The 17234-nt window shown below is 63.2% G+C and overlaps 2 protein-coding genes across 6 annotated transcripts in view; both read left to right on the top strand.

Moving 5' to 3' along the window:
- The window catches only part of NF2 (NF2, moesin-ezrin-radixin like (MERLIN) tumor suppressor), a 46011-nt gene extending 43041 nt beyond the window's left edge, over nucleotides 1-2970 (top strand). For 4 of the 5 annotated variants that reach the window (XM_031042496.2, XM_031042494.2, XM_031042495.2 and 1 more), the window contains one exon: nucleotides 1981-2970. In XM_031042496.2, the coding sequence (XP_030898356.1) occupies nucleotides 1981-2031 (51 nt within the window). In that variant the 3' untranslated portion in view covers nucleotides 2032-2970. The remainder of the gene's footprint in view (nucleotides 1-1980) is intronic. The other variant, XM_005141748.2, reaches the window with a different exon arrangement.
- Nucleotides 2971-7862: 4892 nt separating this feature from the next.
- CABP7 (calcium binding protein 7) lies at nucleotides 7863-13675 on the top strand. The gene is made up of 5 exons (XM_034068449.1): nucleotides 7863-7971; nucleotides 11053-11196; nucleotides 12246-12358; nucleotides 12705-12858; nucleotides 12939-13675. Exons 1-5 carry the CDS (start codon nucleotides 7863-7865, stop codon nucleotides 13064-13066), a joined length of 648 nt encoding a protein of 215 aa, XP_033924340.1. The 3' UTR covers nucleotides 13067-13675.
- The last annotated feature ends 3559 nt before the right edge of the window (nucleotides 13676-17234 follow it).

The raw sequence follows: 17234 nt of genomic DNA, 5'->3' as shown, positions 1-17234 counted from the left end.
TGCATCTCTGTGTCTCCATGTGCCTGTGCTGGATGCCCTCGGTGCTCTGCCTCCCTGTGCTTCCCCAGCAGGACCATGGAAGTGCATGGGGGATGAACAGGGAGCTGCGGGATGCTGAAGGCAGAAGCAGGCTGGGAGCAGTCACATCTTCCTTCTGAGCCCTCCCTGCCTCAGCTGTGCCTCCCTTCTTTCCCCCATTGGAGCACTGGGGGCATCTCCCCTTGCTGTGCTTTCATGGAGCAGCCCTGTGGGCTGGAGGAGTGGGGGAGCTTTGATTCCCCATCCAGGCAGCAGAGGGGATGGCTCCGTGTGGGGTGTCAGGAAGCCGGTGGTGCCTGGGGCTGTCTGCATTCCCGGGGGGAATGGGGAGCCCGGGGCTCGGCTGGGGGCAAAGAGCTGTGCACAGCACCCAGAGCCTGTGTCCTGGCACATCCAGAGCCTGTGTCCCGGCTCATCCAGAGCCTGTGTCCCGGCACATCCAGAGCCTGTGTCCCGGCACATCCAGTGCCTGTGTCCCAGCTCATCCAGAGCCTGTGTCCCAGCTCATCCAGAGCCTGTGTCCTGGCTCATCCAGTGCCTGTGTCCTGGCACATCCAGAGCCTGTGTCCCGGCACATCCAGAGCCTGTGTCCTGGCACATCCAGAGCCTGTGTCCCGGCACATCCAGAGCCTGTGTCCCAGCTCACCCAGCGCCAGCCCCGGCCCGGGGGATGCTGCCAGCAGAGGGGATGAGAGCCGTGCAGGCATTGCCTCTGCAGCAGGGATTTTTCCAAGTGGCATTCGAGCTGTGCAGGAATCACCGAGGGGGAAGCAGGGGGGGATGCTCTTGGCAGCTCCACTGCGGGGCTGAGCTCCCAGTAACGTGACCCGAGGATTCCTGCTTCAGCAGAACCGGTGTTCCCAGCGGAAGCTTTGGCTGCTTCCTGCCGCTCGCAGGGAGCCGGGCACTGAGCCGCCTGCCTTGGCAAGCTCCTGGTGTGGTGATGCTGCGGCCGCCTGGCAGGTGGCACCTGCTCCTCAGGGAGCACCGCGGCCTCCTCGCCATGAGGATGCTTTCCCTCTCCAGGGTTCTTGTTTCTTGGAGAGCTGCTCGGGGCCGGGATTCCAAGTCCCACAGAGCCTGGGCTCCAAGGGCACCGTCATTCCTGCAGGCCGGGGCGATGGAGGGGAGGGAGGGCAGGAGGAAGGGGTGAGCCCAGTGTGGTGCTGAGCTGGGCTGGGGTCAGCAGGCAGATGTGGTGACCCCAGGGACAGTGATGGGGTGGGAGCACAGCACAGGATGGGCTTGGCTGGTCTGGAGGCCATGGGGACGCTGTGGGTCTGGAGACAAGCACGGTTCTGCCTTTGGAGAGTTGTTTGCCATAGAATCCCAGCCTGGTTTGGGTTGAAGGGACCTTAAAGCTCCTCCAGCTCCAACCCCTGCCACGGGCAGGGACCCCTTCCACTGGAGCAGCTGCTCCAAGCCCCTGTGTCCAACCTGGCCTTGAACACTGCCAGGGATGGGGCAGCCACAGCTTCTCTGGGCACCCTGTGCCAGCGCCTCAGCACCCTCACAGGGAACAGCTTCTGCCTAAGAGCTCATCTCAGTCTCCCCTCGGGCAGGTTCAAGCCATTCCCCTTGGCCTCCAGCTTTGCAGGACCCCTGTGCTCCCCATCAGGACAAGGCAGGAGGGGCTGTGCTGGACCCCAGGGGCACATCCCATGCCCAGGACTGCTCCAGGCTCCCGTGTATCCCATCAATTGTGTCAGCTGGGTCTGCAGCCCCTCAGCACATGGGGGGACGGTGCCATTGTCCCCTGTGCTTCTCCTTTGGGCTGTGCTTGCAGCTGCTGGCGGTCCAGCCTGTTCAGCATTCCCGCTTCCTCCTTCCCTGGTGTTTCCAAGGGCAGGGATGGGGGGATAAGGGCAGCAGCTGCCTCCGTGTGCAGCCCGGTGCGAGGGGCTCATCCCGCTGCCCTTCACCCCCTCTGCTTTCTTGCAGCTCACCCTACAGAGCACCAAGTCCCGGGTGGCCTTCTTCGAGGAGCTGTAGGGAGCGATCCATGCTCCGCACCGCTGCTGCCACCGGCAATTCCCTTGGGATCGAGGTCCCAGCTGGGGCTGGGAGCTGGGCATCCCGCCCGAGGCACACCGACGGACACAGGGCCTGCTGCCCCCGGACTGTGCGATGGTCTCTGCCTTAGCATCCAGACATCTCCCTCTTTTTCCCTTTCTTTCCAGCTTTTTCCTTATTTTCCCAGTGTAGTCCTTTGGCTCAGCCCCCCTCCGGCTTTCCCCCAGTGCTGGGGCCGTGCCCCGCTGCCATCCTGCCGATGGGGATCCCATCCCTCCGGCTGCCTTCTCCCGGTGCCTGGAGCTCCATTAGGAACCCAGAGCATGTCCGAGTGGAGTGCTGTAAATCAGGGCTGGCGCAGGCGGAGCGGGGCCGCGATCCATGGGGATGCTGCTTCCCTGGGGAGCGGAGGCAGTGGCAGGAGGAGGGGGTGAAGGTCCCCTCCTCATCCTCCTCCATCCTGAAGGGTTTGGAGCCGGAGAGCAGCCGGTGCCAACCACACGGAGCCTCCTTTGTCCTGCAGACTGTGATGGAGCCAGGGCTGCCTGCCCCTGCCTGTCCTCACACGGGTGCCTTTGCCCACAGCTCTGCCCTCCCGGCAGCAGCAGAACGGGGATGCTCTGACCTTTCCTTCATGGCTCTGTCCCAATCCCCGCTCGGGGGACACCTCCCTTCCCACTGGGATTCACCCCAGGACCCCAGTTCCCCGCTCCCACAACTCCTGACCTCCGGCTGCACCGGGATGGCCGGAGGGAACGCTCCTTATTTAAACCCACACTGCCGGGGATGGAATTCCGGCTCGTGGTTGCGATCCGGATGGCTGTGGCCTGGCACCGGCCGCATTCCCATTGCCCTGGACTCGTCCTCGGAAGGAATAACCGTTTTCCCCTGGTTTTAATAAAGATCCAAAGCACTAAAGAGGGGCAGTTGGGATGTGTTTGATCTTCCTTTCTTTGGGAAAAGCCTGTCGGAGCCCTTCACTGCCGCAGTTAACAGCAGGGGGAGGATCCCTGGGATCCTTCCAGCAGCTCCCTGGCGAATGGTCCCTGCTCCCGTCTCTCGGGGGTGCTCCTCTCCCCTTGGGGCTCCCCCGTTCCCTCCCCCGTTCCTGCTGATCCTTTTCCTCCCAAGGATCTGGGGGCTGAGCCCCGCGTTTGCCATCCCTGGAGCTGCTTTCAGCCTGCCTGGAATGTGGAGCACGTCCACGTTGTCCTCCAGGATTGAGCTATGGATAAAACCCCTTTGGGACCCCACTGAACTCCCATCCGTGCCAAACACCTTGGAGGGCTGCTCCCGGCCCCCAGCCCCGCTCAATGGGCTCAGTGCTCCCTGCACCAGCAGCGGATCCATGGGAAAAGGGGGGGTTGTGCAAGGGAAGGGGCACCTTGCATGGGGAGGTGAGGCAGGGACGTGCACCCGTGTTGGGGTGCAGGGGGTGCCCTGGCACAATGTGGGTGCTCAGGGCCAGGCCATGGGTGTTGGTGAGCCCTGGGATGCAACGGATGGAGAAGGCACTGGGAGCTGTGGTCAATGGCTCAAGGTCCAAGTGGGGAGTGGTGGGGAGCAGTGCCCTCAGGGCTCGGTGCTGGGCTGCTCAGCACCTTTGTGAGTGCCAGGGACACTGAGAGCAAGGGCTGAGAGGGCAGGGGAGGCCATGGGGATGCTGCGAGGGCTGGAGCATCTTCCTGCAGTGTATGCACAGGGAGGTGATCCTGCCGCTCTGCTCTGCTGCATCCATCTCTCTCTCTGGAGAGACCCCCCTGCAGTGCTGCATCCAGCTCTGGGGTCCTCAGTACAGGAGAGACAGGGACCTGTTGGAGAGGGTCCAGGGATACAGGCATGGTCAGAGGGCTGGAGCCCCTCTCCTGTGGGGAAAGGCTGAGAGAGCTGGGCTGGGGCAGCCTGGACAAGAGAAGGCTCCTGAAGGGGAGACCTGAGAGCAGCTCCAGTGCCTAAAGGGGCTGCAGGAAACCTGGAGAGGGGCTTGGGACAAGGGCCTGTAGGGACAGGCCAAGGGGAATGGCTTGAACCTGCCAGAACAGGGGAGACTGAGCTGAGCTCTTAGGCAGAAGCTGTTCCCTGTGAGGGTGCTGAGGCGCTGGCACAGGGTGCCCAGAGCAGCTGTGGCTGCCCCATCCATTTGGAACAGGCTCACTTCCATTTATCCTGTTTCTCTCAAGCAGAGGTCTCCCCTCATCCCATGGAGGAGCCATTTTCCCCTTTGAGACCCCACGTGAAAAGGAGCTCTCAAATCTTCCCCTTTTCCCTTCCTTCCCCACCTGCACCGGCCGCTGGAGCCTCCCCCATCCCGGGTGTGATCTGCCCCCAAATGCATCATCCCAATGCAGGGATGGCCACGGCTGCACCAGATCCTGGCTCCTGGCACCTCCCAGCAGGATCTGGCCCTGGGATAACCTCTCTGCTCGGTCCATGCCTCCCTTCCATCAAGGTTCATTTACAGCCCCTCTCACTGAATGCCCGGTGACAGCAGCAGCTCCAGGGATGGATGCTCCGGTGCTTCCAAGGGCTCGGTGCCAGCGGTGGCTGCAGGGTGACACAGGGGCCATCCCAGCTGCGTTATCCATGGCGTTGTCCTCAGGGATTTGGGGCACCCAGCCCAGGTTCGCACTGTCCCATCTATGCTGGGTTTCCCCGTTCACATCCTTGTCACCCATCTCCATCCCATCCCTGTGCCATCTTCAGCCCTATCCTGTCTCCAACCGCATCCCACCCTGTTCCATCACATCTCCATCCACATCCACATCTTCATTCCCATCCTCATCCCTTTTAGTTCCTGAGGGAATGGAAGGTGTTGATGCTGGGATGTGAACCTGGAGATCGCCACAAATGAGACACAAAATGCTGGGCCTGGATCATGCTTCTCCTTCCTCGTTAGTGGGACCCGCTAATTCCAGTGTCACCCACAAGCGTTGGGAATGTGCTGCCATCATGGAAGGGAGGGAGGGAGAGATGGTGGGAGAGGTGGCAGTGACCTGCCCTGACTGAAAGGGGGAATTGTGAGAACAGCTAATAGAATACCAGGAATCCTGGAGAGGAGCATCGGACACATCCCAGAGGATGGAAAACTGCAAAGCCCCTGCAGAGCCTGGGGTTTTAAACTGAAATCCCTGGGATTTGGGGCAGCCGCTGCCTCCACTCAGCATCCAGCAACCAATCCCGAGCTTCTCCCCCGGAACAAGTGAGGGGACAGGCAAAGGGGCTGCGGTTGCACCGGGGGAAGCTCTCAGCCTTCATCCCATGAGGAAGAGAGCGGCGCGGCAGGCTGGGATGGGGGTTTCTGGCTCGGCTCAGTTAAAACCCAGCGAGAGCTCCGCGTTGATCCCACAGAGACCCCGATCGCTGCCCCAAGTGCCATTAAGCCCTTGTTTAATTCCCATTTCCCCCCCCCCCGTGTTGGTGCGTGCTCTGCCTCCATCCCCCGGGAAGCAGCAGCCGGAGCCGGGATGCAGCAGGGACGGATGCTCCCACAGGTCCCGCTGGCAGCGGAGCAGAGCGAGCTCCTGCGGGCTCCGTGGGGAAGAGCCCGGGAATGCGGCGTTGTTCCCGCCGGGATGTGTGAGCTTCCACCCCGGGGCCTCCGGGGGGCACCGGGAGAAGGAACCGGGAGACAGCTCCGTTATCCGCGGGGAGCAGCGTGAGGAGGAGACTTCCAATGGGGCTGCTCCCCCTCGGCGGGCACCGCTCCGCGGTACCAGCGCCCCGAGACTCCCCGCGGGCGCAGGGGGATGAGCCCCGAGCCCCCGCCCCGGGGGAGGATGGATCTGGACCGAGCCCCCCCGCGCCGAGCGGGGCCATCCCGCAGGAAGCGTCCCTGGAGCCCCCAGCGTCGGGATTGGATCCGTTCTGGAATCCCGGCGCTTTCCCACCGGCTCCAGGAGCCCCCGCGGGTTCATCCCAAGCGGAAGGGCGATGGGGTTTGGGGAGCTCCGGTGCCGGTGCTCCCGCAGGGAATGTGGGAGGTCCCCGCAGGGAATGTGGGAGCCGCTGCTCGCCCGCAAACCCCGGCAGCGCTGAGCTGGATGCGGGAAGGGCGTCGGGGCCGGGGCTGCTGCGGGATGCTCTGTGTGTGTGTGCGCTTCACTGGAGGGGTTGGAGAGGCAGAAAATCCCATTCCAAAATTCCTGTGCAGTCCCACTCCAAGGAGCACACCTGGAGCCCGTCCGGCTGTGCCTCAGTTTCCCGACTGCTCCTCAGAATCCTTGGTGCCTGATGAGCACCAGGGAGATTCCAAGCATCCCCTTTTTCTCTTTCCCACTCCATTACTGCTCAGGGGACATCGTCCTCTTGTCTCAGCCCCTTCCCTCCCACCACAGCCCCTCCAAAGGCCGTTTCCATCCGGGAATGGAGGCTTTGGCACCTGGAGAAGATTCCACCCCGGCACAGGGAACATCGTGACAGACCCGTCCCACCGGGCCAGAACCTTTGGAGCTGCCCAGGGCAGACAGGCCCGGCCAGGCGGACAGAGGGACACGGGAGGAGGGAGCTCCCGGATGCCGGCAGCATCCCTGGCTGGGTACCGGAGCGCAGATGCGGGACACAGGGATATGGGTGCCATGGGGAGGATGCACGGGGGGTGGGGTGGGGGGGGAATCCTGTTGTGAGCTGGGATTAATCAGAGACAAAGCGAGAAATTGGGTGAAAAATGTGATCAAGGCTTGAGGGGAAGTGGGGGACAATGGGAATAGGGATAGGGATGGGGGGGCTTCACTCCAGGCCTGGTTTCGTGCCTCTTTCCAGCTCGGTTTTGCCCTGGTACAGGAGCAGGGGGTCCGGCCGCAGGGTCCCTGTCACCCACTCAGCCGGGGGACCTTGGGGTGACGATGTCCAAGTGCTGCATGTGGGTGATGGGGGGCACCATCTGAGCACCTTGGGGTGACAACTGCCCCGTGCCGTGTGCAGGGACCGGGGGCGCCGCAGGGTCCCCACCGCTCTGTGCCCCACCAGCACCCCGAGCACTCAGCCCGGCACCGCGGGGCAGGATCCGACCCTGGGGGGGGGGGAGGTGAGTGGGGGAGGTGCCACCCCCCCCCCCAGCCCCCCCCCCCCCCCACCCCATTTGCCGGTTCAAAACCCGCCCGTTCCCCGCGCTTCCCCCCTGGATTCGCCGCCGCTCTCCCGGTGCCGCGGCCGAGGATGCTCCGGGGGCCGGGGCTGGCGGCGGGGGCGCAGCGGGGGCGCGGCGGCGGGGGCTGAGCGGCGGCGGGAGCCGGGCTCCGGCCCTGCCGGGACATTGGGGGGAGGCAGAAGAGGAGGAGGAGGAGGAGGAGGAGGACGAGGAAGAGGCCGCTCTCGGCCGCGGCCCCGCCATGCCCGGGCCCACCGGGGAGAGTGGCCCGGCGGCAGCGGCCCCCCGGGGGCTGTGAACGGGCCCGGGGCTGGCGGGGGGGGGGGGTGGGTACCGGAGCGGCATGGCCAGAGCTGTCCCCCCCGCCGCCGCCGCCGCCGGGATTTAACCGGTGCTTGGATGCTCTCGCCTCCCGCTTCCACTCCGGGCGCGATGTGCTCCGGGCCGCCGCCAGCCTGCTCCGGAGCGGGGTACCCCCGCACACCCCGGTGAGGGGCTGCGCCCGCAGCCCCGTCCCGACACCGGCCCCGGAGGACGGGGAGCACCCGCTCGCCCTGGCCCCCCCTGGCCGGTGGGTGCCGGGCAAGGGGCAGCGGGGACCGGTAACTTGTTCTTAGCGTTCCGCGGTACCGGCTTGGGGGGGGACCCCCCCCGTCCCTGTTCCCCCCCACAGCCCCGGGAGGAGATTTGGGTTTAAACTTTGGCTTTTTGGGTAGCCCCGAAGATGCCGTTCCACCCGGTGACGGCGGCTTTGATGTACCGGGGGATCTACACCGTCCCCAACATCCTCGCCGAGCAGCGCCCCGTGGAGATCCCCGAGGACGAGCTGGAGGGTGAGCGGGGCGAGGGGGGAGACCCGGGGGGACCCCACGGTGGTGCGGGGCTTTGGGGTGCGCGGTCCCCCCGGTCCAGGCGCCGTGGGGAGGCTGGAGGCGAGCGGGATGCGGATGGATGCATGGATGGATGGATGCATGGATGGATTGATGGATGGATGGAAGGGGGGGAGGAGGAGGGGAGAAAGGGAACCGTGGGGCAGCGGGAGAGGGTGACGGGGCTGCGGGGGTCTCGGTGCCGCCGTTGTGTCAATATGACACAGCAGGGACCGGACCCCCCCGGCGGGCCGGGGCCACCCTCCCGCTGTCATAATATGACAGAGGCTGGCGGCGCTGGGGGGGGGGCTGTCACCGTCACCCGTGTCACCCCCTCCCCAGGTCACGGTGCCCCCGGGCTCTGCCCACCCCTGCCATGAACGGGGCCGGGCTCAACCGGAATTGGCTTTTTCCAGCCCAAAAGTTTGCCGGGGCCGCGGGACGGGCGCTACCGGTACCCTCAGGCTCGGAGGGGGGGACTGGGGGGAGGGGGGGTCCCCGGGGGACCTTGGGGTGCCACCGGGGAAACTGAGGCACGGGGTGACCGCGGCTCTGCGGGGGGGCTGAAGCATCCCCGTGGGGAAACTGAGGCACGGAGCCCAGGGGCTGGGGGGGTGAAGAGCGATGGGCCCAAAGGTGTGCAAGGACACGTGTGTGTGTGCACTGCACAGCTCTGCAGGCTGTGAGCGTGCACTGACGTGTCCCCTGGTCACAGCCTTGCTGCAGGGTGTCTGTGTGCCTGTGTGTGTATGCACAGGCAGCATCACTGCAGCGTGTGTGAGGGCACAAGTACAACAGCACTGCAAGGGCTGTGCGTGTGTGCATGCAGTGCAAGGGTTGTGTGTGTGTGCACACGGGCAAGCACCACTGCAGCGTGTGCGCGCACACAAGTACAGCATCACTGCAGGGTGGTTGTGTGCGTCCATGTGCATGCACGAGGACACGGCTGGAAGGTGCTGGGGTGTGTGTGCACAAGTACAGCACCACCGCAGTGTGCTTGTGTGAGTGCCCATGTGTGCGCACACACAAGTACAGTATCACTGCAAGGGGGGGTGTGCATGTGCATGCACAAGTACTGCACTGCAAGGTGGTTGTGTGTGCCTGTGTGTGCAAGTACAACGTCACTGCAATGGGGTTGTGTACGTGTGTGTGTGTAAGTACAATGTCACTGCAATGGGGTTGTGTGTGCAAGTACAACGTCACTGCAATGGGGTTGTGTGCGTGTGTGTGTGTAAGTACAACGTCACTGCAATGGGGTTGTGTGTGTGTGTGAGCACACAAGTGCAGCATCACTGCAGGGTGATACCTGTCTGCGTGTGCACAGCCCCTCTGCAGTGCATGTGTGTGTATGTGCGCACTCCCCACACATGTGGACACAGGCACCAGGGTGTCGGGTGCTGCACCCAACCTCATGCAGCACCATCGGGTACTGCTGGGCCGTGGGGTGCTCCCAGCACCCCGGCTGCATCCATGTGCCCAGGGCATCAATGGCAGCACCGGGAGCCCCAAGGTGACCCCGAGGTGCCCATGGTCCCCCCATCACCTCCTCCGGCTCCGGGGGACGTTTGTGACACCCAGGAGCAGGGTGCAGACTGTGGGGGGGGGGGGGGGGGAACACCTGGTTTGGTCACTGCTGGGTCATGTCCTTGCCTTTCCCCAGCATCCCAGCCTGGGAGACAGGAACCACCTCCAGGTGGGACAAGCATCCCTGAGGGGTGAATCGCGGGGGTGCCTGGACCACAGCAGGCTCCTGTGAGCACGAGGGGACCAGAAGCATCCCTTGTGCACAGAGGGATGCGGGCCCTGGAGAAGCTCAGCCATGGGGCTGGAGGGTCCCAGAGTGCCCCCAAACCCCTCTGCAGATGGCACTGATGGGCAGGGATGTCCCCTGGGGTCGGCAGCGCAGCCCCGTGTGGGTTTTCTCCCCCCAGCTGAAGTCCTCAGCCCTGTTTCGGCCCAGCACAAAGCCCTCAGCAGGGACTGGCACAGCTTTGCTCCCTGGTGAAGGAGCAAGGCACTGATGTCCCGGCCCTGCTTCCTGGTGTTCCCGATGCAAACCCCCCTTCCCCACCGGCTGGGCTCAAGCTCCATGCTCCGGGGGGCATCAAAAAGCCAGAAACTGCCCCAAGAAGGAGCAAAGGCCCAAGTGCAGCAGGAGCGGGATGGAGCCGATGGGCACCGCGAGGCTTTGGCTGTGCCTCAGTTTCCCACTGCCCGCAGAGCCTGGGCACCCCACAGGGATCTTCCACACACCTCAGGGGTTCATTTTGAGCCAGAAACCCCAAATCCTCCCACTTTATCCCCTCCATCCCTTCTTCCATTCAGCACAGGCTGAATCCCAAAGACCGGGTTGGTGTTTTCCTGGCTGAGGATCTGGTACCCACCAAGTAAACTGGGATGAGTGCGAAGTGCCCCGGGGATGGTGGGTGCTGCACACCCAGCACCCGGGCACAGGGATGCTCCAGGCTGGGTCCTGCAGCAGCGTTCGGGGTGCCCCCAGCTCAGGCCTGTCCAAGGAAGGTGGTTCTGGGGCAGGATGCTGGGATTTTGGCTGCAGAGGGCAGGGTGGGTGGGGGCTGGAGCAAAGACTGTGGGGGTCCCTTGGTGTCCCCCTGGGGAGATCAGACCCTTCTTGGGGTGGTTTCTGGGGCCACAATGAATGCGTGTGTGTCTGTGTGTGTCTGTGTGTGTCTGTGTGTCTGTGTGTGTGTGTATCTGTATGTGTATGTTTATATGTGCATGTGCATATGTATGTGTTTGTATATGTATGTGTGTGTATGTACATGTGCCTGCATGTGTGTGTGTGCGCACAGGTACCCTCGCTGCCTCGCACATCCCTCCTGGTACCAGCACATCCATCACCCACTGACACCCATCACACCCCAGAGCAATGCTTGAGGGGGGGAAGGGGTTGCAGCCCCTCCGGCCCTGCCTCAGTTCCCCCTCTGCAATGGGGACCCCACTGCAGCTGCAGGGATGGGTGGTTTGGGGTCTGTGGGACCGGGGTGATGGGGGCGGCCGGACCCATCCCTGCTCCCTCCACAGAGATCCGTGAAGCCTTCAAGGTGTTCGACCGCGATGGCAATGGCTTCATCTCCAAGCAGGAGCTGGGCACGGCCATGCGCTCCCTGGGGTACATGCCCAACGAAGTGGAGCTGGAAGTCATCATCCAGCGCCTCGACATGGACGGTAGGACCCTGGGATGGGGACAGGGACGGGAGCCCCCAATCCCCCTTGGTGAGCTCCCCATTTGCTCCGCTTCCACCCCATTGGCTGGCGGTGGCTGGACCAGACTCTGTGGGATGCAGGACTTGATTCGTCCATCGGCATCATCACCACTGCAGCTTCACTCAGGCTTTACCCCTCCTGGGATGGGAACAGCCCCGCGCTCCCAGCTCCGCAGACCTGCTGGGACCGGGCTGCTGGGGCTGGATCCTGCACCCGGGGCTGGATCCTGCACCCGGGGCTGGATCTTCAGCTTGGGCTGGATCCTTCAGCTTGGGCTGGATGCTGCGCCCCGGCCATGCCCTCCCCCCGGGGCTGACAGAGCTCCTCCAGCGCTCGCTGCCCCCATCGGCCTCTCCGCGTCGCTCCCGGCTCATTGAGACCTTAAAGAGCGCCTTAATTTATTGGCTTCCTCCCCCCCCCCCCCCCCTTAAAAGCCTTTCCGGCAGCGCTGCCAAGCTGCTGCTCCGTCATTACTCATCCTTAGTGCTGCTCCGGCACCAGCATCCTCCGCAGCGCAGGACACAGCACCCGGCCGCTGCCCACCCCGCCGGGATCGCGGCCACCACGGGGGTCCCTGCTGGTGCTGGGGTCTCTGGGTGCTTGTGGGGGTCCTCAGCCAGCGCTGCGGGTCTGCACGTACAGCACTGGGGTCTCTCCATGGCGTTAGGGTCCTGGCTGGCACTGGGGACCCTGGGTCAGTGTTGGGCATAGTCCAGACGGACGCATTCCACTGATGCTTGGTTTGTGTGTGAGGTGGAAGCATTCCAAAAACCAGGTAGAAAACGATGTCGTGACACGGTTTTAGTGGCATTACCTGGGATAACAGTTGGACTCGATGATCTTAAAGGTCTTTTCCAATCTGGTTGATCTATGTCTATGTCTAATGGAAACCTTGCTGGTGTTGGGGGTTCCTGACCAGCCATGGTATTGGGTGCTCAGCCGGTCTGGCTATCTGAGCATCCCCAGGCAGGGTCCCCCTGGGCTCATCCCATGCCCCTCATTGCCCCCAGGTGATGGGCAGGTGGACTTTGAGGAGTTCGTGACACTGCTGGGGCCCAAGCTGTCCACGTCCGGCATTCCCGAGAAGTTCCATGGCACCGATTTCGACACCGTGTTCTGGAAGGTAGGAACCCCCCGACGGGAGCAGCGTGGGGGCTCGGGGTGGGGTCAAGGCTGGAATTGGGGTTAAAAAGGTGAAGGTTTGGGTCAGGGTCAGACCTGGGTTAAGGGTTGGTCTCAGGGCTCTGTTTAGGTCGGCTCAGGTTTAGGGTTAGGGTTAGGCCAGGCCCAGTGCCAGGCTCTGTGTCTGGGTCAGTGGCTCCATCAGCCAGAAGCTTTTCCATCCCTGCCATACTGGGGGCTGTGGGTGCTGCGAGCCCCCCCCCCCCCCCCGCCGTGCATGGGGGCATCCATCCCAGGCGCTGCACCCAAGGGTGCCGTGGGGTGAGCCCCCCGCCTGCCCCCCGCAGTGTGACATGCAGAAGCTGACGGTGGACGAGCTGAAGCGGCTCCTGTACGAGACCTTCTGCGAGCACCTCTCCATGAAGGACATCGAGAACATCATCATGACGGAGGAGGAGAGCCACATGGGCACGGCCGAGGAGTGCCCGGTGGATGTGGAGAGTGAGTGCCCGTGGTACTGAGCACCCCCCCGGGCCCCGGTACCGTGGGGGGCGCTGGGGTAACCCCTGCTCTCCCCGCAGCCTGCTCCAGCCAGCAGATCCGCCAGACCTGTGTGCGCAAGAGCCTCATCTGCGCCTTCGCCATCGCCTTCATCATCAGCGTGATGCTCATCGCTGCCAACCAGGTGCTGCGCAGCGGCATGAAGTAATGGGAGCTCAGTCCCTATGGAATCAGACATGAACAGCCCCCCCACCCCCGGGATGGGGATAAGGCTGAGGGGGAAGCCCCGCACGGGGTCCCCGGGGCGATGCGATCGCATGGCTGCAGAACATGGAACCTTGGGACAGACACAAACCCACACACACAGACCCCAACCAAGCATGTACCGTGCATGGAGCCCCGTGTGCTGCCCCCTCCCCGGGCGGAGGATCCCGTCGGATGCACCGATGCTGTCGTCTATAGCTCTATATTTATGATCAAAACCAAAACCATCCCTTAAGCAATACACGCGCCTCAGATGGTCCCTAGGGATGGGGGTGTTTGCATGGACTTTGGCTGCCAAGGGCTGGAATTCCCACCCCGTCCCCTGTCCTGGCCCAGTGCCGTGCCTCAGTTTCCCCACCTGCCAGACTGGGGGAACTCCGGTGACCTCCTGCTTGATGCACTTTAGGCCGAATTCCCTCGGGAAGAGCCAGAGCGACCCTGAGGCTGGGAGCCCTCAATGGCCAGGGTCACCCACCCTGCACCCCCAGGACCCCCCAGCCTGTATGTAGCACCCCTGGGCACGGGCCTGGCTGGGATCTGGGGCTGTTCCTCCTGTTTGGGGTTGTTTTTTGGGGGGGGTTGGTTCCTTTCTTCCTGGTTTCAGATCTGAAATAAACGTGGGATTTCTGAAGCGCTCTGGGCTGCTGCGGCTCCTGGCGATGCGATGGGGCAGGGCGATGGGTGCTGGCCCTGGGAGGGCACCCATGGGTGCTGCTGAGCTGGGAGGTGGCAATGGAGGGGGGGGTCTGGGGCCCTCCAGCAGCCCCAAGCCTGGGGCTCCTTCCTGGCTGCTCCGGTGTCTCCCATCCCTGTCCGGATGTGGGTCCTGCTGTGGGTCATTGGGAGCGCTGGGTGGATTTATTCCCCTCTCCCCATCTCCATGCCATGGTGTTCCATGTCGCAGTTGAGAACTGGTTTAAGGCCATTCCCCATACAAAGGATCTCGATGAGGGCAGTTTTCACCCAGATCAATGTCAGATCCGGGGGGAGCAGGATCCAGCCTGTGGCTGGAGGCTCCAGGGTGTCAGGATGGGGATCCTGGCTGGGGGGGGCACCCCGTGACTCCTGGGTGGGCTCTGGTCCCGTGCTGGTGCCAAGCCCATGGCAATGGAGCTGTGCTCGGAGTGGCCTCATTCATGGATCCCACCCTGGGGGATGCGTTTTTAATGGCACACGGACGAAACCAACAAACACAATGAGGGGGAAGCTCTCGGTGCCAGGAGAGCATCCGGCAAAGGTGCTGCCCCCTCCATGGGGTCCCATCTCCGTAAGGAATGAGGCTGGAAGAGCCCATCCCTGGGGCATCAGGGCTGGGACACTTCCCCCCAGAGCCCCGTTTGACCCCTATCCAAGGGGAAAGCCCATTTCCTAGTGCCTGCATGGGATCTCCCACCCTCGGGATGTGCCTCCCCAGGAGCAAGGGGGGGACACCCCATGCTTGGGGATGCCGGGAGGAATGGGCTGTGTTCCATTGATCCGGGGTTGGGCTTGTTCTTGATCCATGTAATTTATCAAACAAATTGAAGTGAGCATCCAAGTGAGGAATGGGAATGGGAATGGGAAGTGCAGCGCGGCAATGAAATCACTGCGGTGGCCTCGCGGGGGAGGGGGGTGATCCACACCTGGAATAAGGCTTTATCCATCTCCATAGGCAAAGTTTTGGGCGTTTATGGGATGGCATTCCCAAAGGAAGTGGCCTTGAGGTGTGTTTCTGTGTGTGTATATATATATATACACATGTATTTAAACAGGTTTGTTATAGGTACAGTGAATAAACACAAAGGGGGCACAAAGGAAAAGAGGACAATTGAATTCGCTGGGAAATGCAATCACATAAGAGGAAAACTAGATAAAAGGAATAATGTGATTCCAGAGCTCGGGTTTCAGAGCTGCTCAGTTTCAATGGGAACTGGGAGATGGCAGCTCCCGATGCAGGAGCACGGGGAGGTCCCTGCCCCGCTGTCCCTCGTACGGCTCTGCCATGGTGGGGATGGATCATTGCGGCTGCTCCTTGCTAAGGGAGGTAAAGGATTGCTGGGAATGGGAATAGAAAGTCTCTCACTATGCAGTTGCTGCGGTGGGATGAGGGAAGGCACTGTTGGAGGTGGGAAGGACCCTGTGTGGGGCAGGGGGAACCAGGCAGCAAATGCAGAGATGGGGGTTGCAGGGATGGGGTTGGCGCCGTTCCGGGGTTGGGGATAGGAAGGGAGGAAGATGGAAAAGGTGCTTTCTCACTCGGGTGCTGCAAGTGGTGTGGGATGGTCTCTGCTCCATCCCTGCCCCATCCTCATCCCTGTTCCCATCTCCATCCCTGTCTCCATTCCCATTCTTATTCCCACCCCTGTCCTTACGTGCGTCCCTGCCCTGTCCCCTTCCCATCCCATCTCCATCCCCCTTCCCATCTCTGTCCCGCTTCAGTCCCCATCCCTGTCCTCCCTCATCCCGTCCCCATTCCCACCCCCATTCCCATCCCCAGCCCTGTCCCCCAAGAGCTGCCAGAGGACGCGGGCAGCGCCCGGTGAGGCTGCACCTTGGCAGGGGCCCAGGAGCTGCTCATTTCCCTAAAAGCTTCCCTATAAATTACCCAGGCTCTGGCTCTAGAAAGGGCACTTTCGGCTGGGGCCGCCTCCCCACCGCCCACCCCGGCACCCGCGGGGATGCTGAGCACGTCCATCCCTGCAGCACCCTTAGGGAGCTGGGTACCCGCTGCCCCCGGTGCTGAGCCTCATCCTGCTCCCGCCTGCTCCGCCGGATGTGGGCTCCTCTCCCACACCCAAGCTGGAGCTGGGAGCAGCTTTGGGGCTGTGAGTGTTGGGTAAAGCAGCAGCTCCCCGAGCAGCCGCGCATCCTGGGGTGCTCCAACCACACTGGGACCGGAGCGCATGGACCGGGGCTGGGGGTGATGGTCTCCAAGCACAGGTGTTCAGAAGGCTGACACGGCAGCACACGGTTTGCCATGTCCTGTCCATGGGAGATGTGGGAATGTCGGCTTCACCTCTGCCGCCAGCCGGGGCCTCCTTCGGGATGCACCATGACTCCCCTAACGAGGCCAGGGACCAGGGCCCCCTAGCCCCCGTGGCGGCAGGTGGGCAGCCTAGCCCTAACGAGGCCGGGGACCAGGGCCCCCTTGCCCCCGTGGCGGCAGGTGGGCAGCCTAGCCCTAACGAGGAAGGGGATCAGGGACCCTAGCCCACGTGGCGGCAGGTGGGCAGCCTAGCCCTAACGAGGCCGGGGATCAGGGCCCCCTAGCCCCCGCGGAGCCGTTTGTCACCCCCCGCAGGCAGGGAGCAGTGGGTGATGGGCTGAGCCCCCCGGCACTCTTCCCTGCACTGGGATGCACATCAAGCCATGCACATTGGGAGTCAGCAGCTCCCAGTGCTCCGGAGCATCCTGCAGCCCCCATCACTTGTCCTCCTGCAGCTGAACAACCCCTTCCTCTGGGGACTGCTGTTTTACACCCAAATAGGTGCACATGGGTGCTCATCTACCAGCCCTTGTCACGGAGGTGAGGATGGGACACGGGGCTGATGCTGCATCCTCCGAGCCCAAGCTCCTCTCTCCAGAGAGCAGCAAGCACAGAGCAGCCCCAGTCACACTGGGAGGGATAAAACCTCCCTTAAGCTCAGCCCAAAGCTGCAGCAGCCCCGGTGAAGGCCGGATCCCTGCTGCAGCAGAGCTCCCAGCTCCACAGCAGCCATGCCAGGGTCACATCCCTGTCAGCTGCACGGGATGGCTCCCAGGGAGCATCTCCCTGCACAGCCCTTGCCGGGAGCACTGCCCCGACCCCGGCAGCCGGGTACCAGCGTGATCCAGGCTGGATGTGGCCAACGGCAGCTGGCTCCTGCCTGTGCTCTTCATGAATCTGGAGCTGCCGCCTCTGGGCACGGCCAAACCTGGAATGCTCTGGCAGTGAGCATGGGCAGCGTGTGCAGAGCTGCTCCTGGGGAGCTGCTGCCAGCATCCCCACAACTCTGCATGAAGCCAGAGCAGCCACTGGAGACAGCCCAGCCCAGGGCCCCCTTCAGCCTCCCCTTTCCTGGGGAGGAGAGGTCGCAGAATCCAGCCTGGTCTGGGTTGAAGGGACCTTGAAGCTCCTCCAGCTCCAACCCCTG

This window comes from Melopsittacus undulatus, chromosome 12, assembly GCF_012275295.1.
Source record: "Melopsittacus undulatus isolate bMelUnd1 chromosome 12, bMelUnd1.mat.Z, whole genome shotgun sequence".
Classification (NCBI taxonomy): domain Eukaryota; kingdom Metazoa; phylum Chordata; class Aves; order Psittaciformes; family Psittaculidae; genus Melopsittacus; species Melopsittacus undulatus.
The sequence above is the reverse complement of the archived record's forward strand: the minus strand, read 5'-3'. Positions and strand labels throughout refer to the sequence as shown.